At 33.9% G+C, this 5,739-nt stretch overlaps 1 protein-coding gene across 2 annotated transcripts in view; it reads right to left on the minus strand.

Annotated features, from left to right (window-relative positions):
* Window positions 1–1,293: 1,293 nt before the first annotated feature.
* The window catches only part of LOC110106435 (putative germin-like protein 2-1), a 6,309-nt gene continuing 1,863 nt past the window's right edge, over window positions 1,294–5,739 (minus strand). Inside the window, exons 2-3 of one of the 2 annotated variants that reach the window (XM_028698501.1) lie at window positions 2,141–2,237; window positions 1,294–2,001 (exon numbers count right to left, since the gene is read on the minus strand). In XM_028698501.1, coding sequence (XP_028554334.1) covers window positions 1,448–2,001; window positions 2,141–2,237 — 651 coding nt within the window. In that variant the 3' untranslated portion in view covers window positions 1,294–1,447. Of the gene's footprint in view, window positions 2,002–2,140; window positions 2,262–5,739 lie in introns of those variants that run through there. The other variant, XM_020836343.2, reaches the window with a different exon arrangement.

Genomic DNA, 5,739 nt, shown 5'->3' on the forward strand with positions numbered 1-5,739 from the left:
CGATTTTAAAGAGTTCCAAATACAATGCATGTGTGAAATACATTGCATGTGTGAAGTTTTCTCCATCGTTGCCCCCCTCCATTGTGAGAGATTATTAGGTGCGGAGTGCAGACGAGGAGAACCGTCTGCACAAGCATTATTTTTCGCTAGGTACCGGCACTCGATACCGCTAGGTACTGCTAAGTACCCAGTGCTTTATGCGGACGACGCGCACTTCGCACCTAATAATTTTTCCTCCATCGTTGCCCACCAGAGCCATTACCACACCTTCCTTAATTTGTCTTTGCCTCAAAATAGCACTATTCAGAAATTTTTATATGTGAGCTCATATATATGAGTTATATAAATCAAGCATTACATTAGTAGATATCTAAAATAAGTTAATTAAAAGTGTGATCTACAAAAAAAATTAAATTATTGTTTGACTTATATGACATCTCATTTAATTTTGTATGGAATTAAATATTGTGTACAGATCTAATATATTATTTTATTTTAATGAAGAGCTAAATAAAATAAATGCCTAAAGTATAAATAGGGTCGTAGTCCGTAGTTTAAGTGGTTAAGTTCTCATTTTCTTATTTTCCATCTTGAATGAAAATAAGGGGATTATCGCTCTGTTGGAGAACGCCGCTTTAAACGTGGAAGACCAAAAACCTCAAAACCTCAATTTGCATTTTCAATAGATCCAAATATGCTTATTTACTTCTCATTAGAAAACGCAAGAATTTTGAGAAGAGGATCACAATTAATAAAGATGAGTTGTACGCTCAAATAAGACAACATAAGAAGCTGGTAATGCAGTTTGTTGATGTAAGCGAGCCTATTAATTAAGGTGCAAAGAAATGCAACAATTAATTACGATGATATAGCAATCATTGTGAGAATGCAAATAATCTGACCTCTCTATCAGAACCTATAAACTAAAATATTTGTAGGCATTATGGTCAATTTTCTATTTACGTAGTATTTAACAAGTTTAAATGGAAAAAGTAATCAAAAAAGGAAATCAACACCAAACATTAATTGCTTTCAATAACGTCAAATGCCTCCTAACATGCAAACGTTCATGAAGTTCTTTGCTAAAGATTTAGAAACTATTAAGTTCTTTGCTAAATTCTATGTTCATTAAATGATAAATTTGAACATATTGTAGTAGCTATTGAGGAAGCTAAAGATTTAGAAACAATGATTGTTGGGGAACTAATTCTATGTTTGTTGATCTTTCAAATATGAAGCGAATAAAGTGGCGGCCATGCAAACAATTATTAATCTTCAAATAACACATAAAAGTAGAATATATTTAAGTAAATTTAACACATAGAAGTACATTACTGTAGAACACTAAACAAGCTGCTTGTTAAAATAGTTGACAACACCGTGATAATATATGCCGAATAATATTAATAAATTGAAGGCAAGCAACTAAGCAACCAATGATCGATCTCTAGCTATTGTTCGTCCAGAACTTGGCCTGAAGTATTTCCACGGTCCTCTGATCAAGCTGGAAAGCCTTCTCTAAAATATAGGGAGAGATAGGCGGCTTTGATCCAAAGACTGCATTGGCAATGGTAATCACTCCCGGATTCTGGCTGCTAAGCCCAGAAATAGCCACTGCATTTGTATTTCCAGTGTTGAGCTGAAAGTGGATGAGACCTTGAGGAAAGACAAAGACATCTCCCTCATTAAGAACCTTTGTGAAGAGCCTGTTGTCGGGGTTATTGGATGCCACGAAGCCAACTGCAAGAGTGCCCTGTATCACCACAAGTATCTCGCTGGCCCTCGGGTGAGTGTGAGGAGGGTTGAGACCGTAAGGCGCAAAGTCTATGCGAGCAAGTGAAATGCCAAGTGTGTTCAATCCCGAGAGTTGGGTAACAAAAACAGGTGTCACCTTTGATCCCAACTGATTTGCTGTGTTGCCGGGTTGGTTCAAGCCCGTGAAGAGGAAGTCGTTCTTGTTCACCAAGTTGGGGTCCTTGCAAACGAACCCATTCACAAATACTGCAAGATCATAATTATATATGTGTTTACATAAGCATATGCATGTTCTGCATTGTAAATGATGAAAATTTAAAAAAAGTTTAATCAACTAGTAAGAAATAGTGAATGAATGCATAAGAGAAATGTATATAGATCCTACTGTTTGACGTGTTATCTGCAACACAAAAGTCTTGGAGTTGTGTGGGATCGGTGGCTATTGCAAGCGAGGAGGCCAAAGCAAGCAGACCAAGAAAGAACTGGAGCTCATGAGACTTAGCCATTTCTCTCTCTGTCTCTCTCTCTCTCTCACTCTTAACTAGCTTAACTAGCAAGTCCTTGCTTTGTTGAATTTCCTATGGGTTGTATGGGAGTATATATAGGGTGCTAGCTAGAGAGATCTACAATGCTTCGAGATGGAGTTAATTCCAAGTTTACAAGTCATTGAATCTGTCATGGGAAGAGCAAGTCTTAAATTTATCTGCTTCTTATTAGATACACATTCAGTTATGTTGAAATGGTTTTAAAGTAGTTGTTAATTAGTCATGCTAGCCAGTAATTAATTAATGATCAAATCTGTTGTTAAGCGCTAGAAAATTTGTCAAAAATTCAGCACTTACAAAAAATATTTGTAGGAGGCCGAAAAATTTTTATATGAAAAATTGGGAAAGTAAAAAAAATGTAAGGATTTGGCCCAATTAAATAATTCAATATATAACAGGAAGTACAAAGATCCTCATTTCCTCTTAGTTGAAGAGTATGAGATTATTTAAGAATAAATATTTTATTTCCTTATAGGGATTGCATAAATCTGGTATTCACGGGCAAACTATTAAAACCTAATAACAACGTTAAATACATGTAGAAGTCTGAGAATGGTGGTGGTGGTTTCTAGTGGTAGCCAGCAGAGGTGACAGTCGAAAAATGCAAGGGATCAATTCTATTTGTTCAGCTCTTTGGGGGATTCTAGCCTTGTATAGGGTTCTCTCACTACCTGGGTTTGTGTGGCCCAGTGTTCTAAAACCGTTGTACAATCAATTCATTGTCAATACTATTAAATATATTCTTCTCAATATAAGTAAGTAAACAATCATTCATTCAGGAATCTCCCATACGATTACATGCATAGACATTTTATTTAGAAAATAAAATTGTGAAAACATATTTTAATTTAATTTAAAAGTCTTAAAATCTATCATAATTTAAAATTTAATCAGAATATTTGACCTAAATTTTCTTCATAAATTTTAATTTAAAATCTCATTTGATTTAATATGGATCGAATAATTCTGTATTGCAATTGCAGAAACATGAAGGTCAAGAATAGTTTGTCCTAACACTTTCAATAACAGCAAAGTGTGTGTTTTTTTTTCTGTTAATCTTTCTTAATTTGGTTATGGACTAAATACATAATTAAAAATTGTTTAATTTGATTATAAAAAAATAAAAAAATTGGTGCAAGAAATCTACTTTGAAAAAACAGTAAGAAAATTGTCTCAAACAAAGCATTTAATGTAGAGTCTGTAATATCAAGTTCTCATAAAAAAATAAAGAGAAATTAGATAAAAAAATTCGTACTAATTAGTTCTTAATTATATCTTATAGATGTTTAAAAAGAAAAAAAAATCCCTGCCTTAATCTATATTTCCAAATTTGCTGCTGTCTAAACAAATAAGTTTAACAGGTGATCACTGATCACTACTAGAAAGTTGGATTTTTTGCACCGGTTGTTCGGAGCGGTTTTTGAACCGTTTCTAAAAACCTCTTTTAGCACCGGTTTAAACCGATGCAAATAACACCTAATTTCTAAAGCTCCGCCAGAAGCCCTATTTCCCAATATATGCGCGCGAACTTTTTCGAGGCATCGTCTCCGATCCCTCTTCCTCCTGCGCGCGACTCAAACAGAGCACTCGAGGCTTCGTCTCCGATCTCTCTTCCTTCCTGCGCGTGACTCAAGCGTAGCGGAGAGGATCAAACCGCACATCCCACTCGCATTTTGCTCGGTATTCTCCTCACGTGACAACACATCCGGCTGGCTTCATTGTGAGTCTCCTCTGCCTCTTCCTCTTCGCCTTTTTCTCATTCTTCTTCTTGTTTTGTTAATGTAAACTGACACTCATTATTTTCAAAAATTTAATCCAACACTCATTATTTGTCCGTCCTCCATTGGTGATGCTTTTGTATTGAGTTTTGGTATTTTAGTTATAACAAATTTCGATCAGAGCGTGGCAAAGATCGATGGCCATGAAATTTGAGATCAAGAAGTTTTATTCGTCAAAGAGTTTTTTTCTTTTAGAGAACCAACATGCAAGGCATTTTGATTTTGCATGGTAAGTGAAGAAGTCAAAGCAATGATCGATAGATGAAAATCTCTTTTAGCAATTCAATTGTGTTTGGATAACAAGATATTGACAGAGGTTTTGGATAAAAAATCTTTATAGAAACAACCACACAAGAGTGGGTTGTGGCACAAGCTGGAGTCATTGTATTTGATCAAAAGTCTTTCCAACATACTCCATCAAAAGCAAAAAAGTCTATTTCTACACCTATTATCAATATTCATTATCACATTTAATTCAATTATTGTTGATTTAAGAAATACCGATGTAATTGTTGATTATTACGACGATCAAGCTCTATTATTGTTGTGCTCTTAAAAAATTAAATTTTAAGGGAGAGGAGGTCGACTTTGGGTCTTAATGACCATGATAATAAGGATCAAATCTAACATGTTCTGCATTATTGAGGTTTTGTAGTGTTAGAAGCCATTGTTAAGAAGGATTTATGACTTTGCTTTTCTTACAACTTTGTCCTTATTTTGTTATAAAAGTTTGGTTTAATAATCAAAATTCAAAATCAGTTTGAGCTTATAATTAGATCGATCATAAAAGAATTTAAATGCATTTTCATCAAAATCTGAAAAACAAAATTAAGGCAGTTGATTTCACAACGCATGAAAATAGTTATGAGAAATTGCTTATTTGTTCTATGGTTGTCTGGCACATGTTCACATACCACCTTTGTATTTCATATGAATAAACTTAACAAATTTCTTATGGCTCTAATTGCACTGATGGCATTTGCTCGTTCTTCTTCTACTTCTTCTTACTCAAAGTAAATTTCTGAGGTGAGAATGGCTTCCATTTCTTGCATATATGATCCTTACTTCTTCTTATAGCTTTGGTTAGGCAGACTGTAAGTTTACTTAGGTTGGCAGAATGGCTAAGCATAGGTGTTTTTTTTTTTTTTCATTTGGAGCACATAAATTTGAGCCTAATCAGTAGGTTGAGACAATGAAATTATAACAACTTGCTGTACTGCTCCTTGTAATGAAATTATAACTTCATTTTAATTTTTTAATAAAACAAAAAATCATGAATAAATTCAAATGATTTTAGTCCAAATAATAATAAGATTAAGTTAGAGGTGTACGTGTTGGAATGCTGACTATTAACAAAAGATCATAAGAAAATAATTGATCAGGTGGTCGTGATTAAGTTATGATTGCTTGGGACTCATCTTGAGTGAAAAAGCTGGCTAAGTAGGTTGAGTTGATCTTCATATATAAATTTTTATTACAGCATTGTACTAGAAATTTTAAAAAATATATATTTTTATATTTTTAATGGCTTCCCTTATCTTTTGATATTTCATGGTCAAGAATGTAGACGAATTAGGTTCAGAAAATGATATCTGCAACTATGTCCTTGCAATTGGGTACGTGATAATGATATTCCTTATTTTAGTCATGTATGTATAACT

This window comes from Dendrobium catenatum, unplaced genomic scaffold, assembly GCF_001605985.2.
Source record: "Dendrobium catenatum unplaced genomic scaffold, ASM160598v2 fragScaff_scaffold_1093, whole genome shotgun sequence".
Lineage (NCBI taxonomy): Eukaryota > Viridiplantae > Streptophyta > Magnoliopsida > Asparagales > Orchidaceae > Dendrobium > Dendrobium catenatum.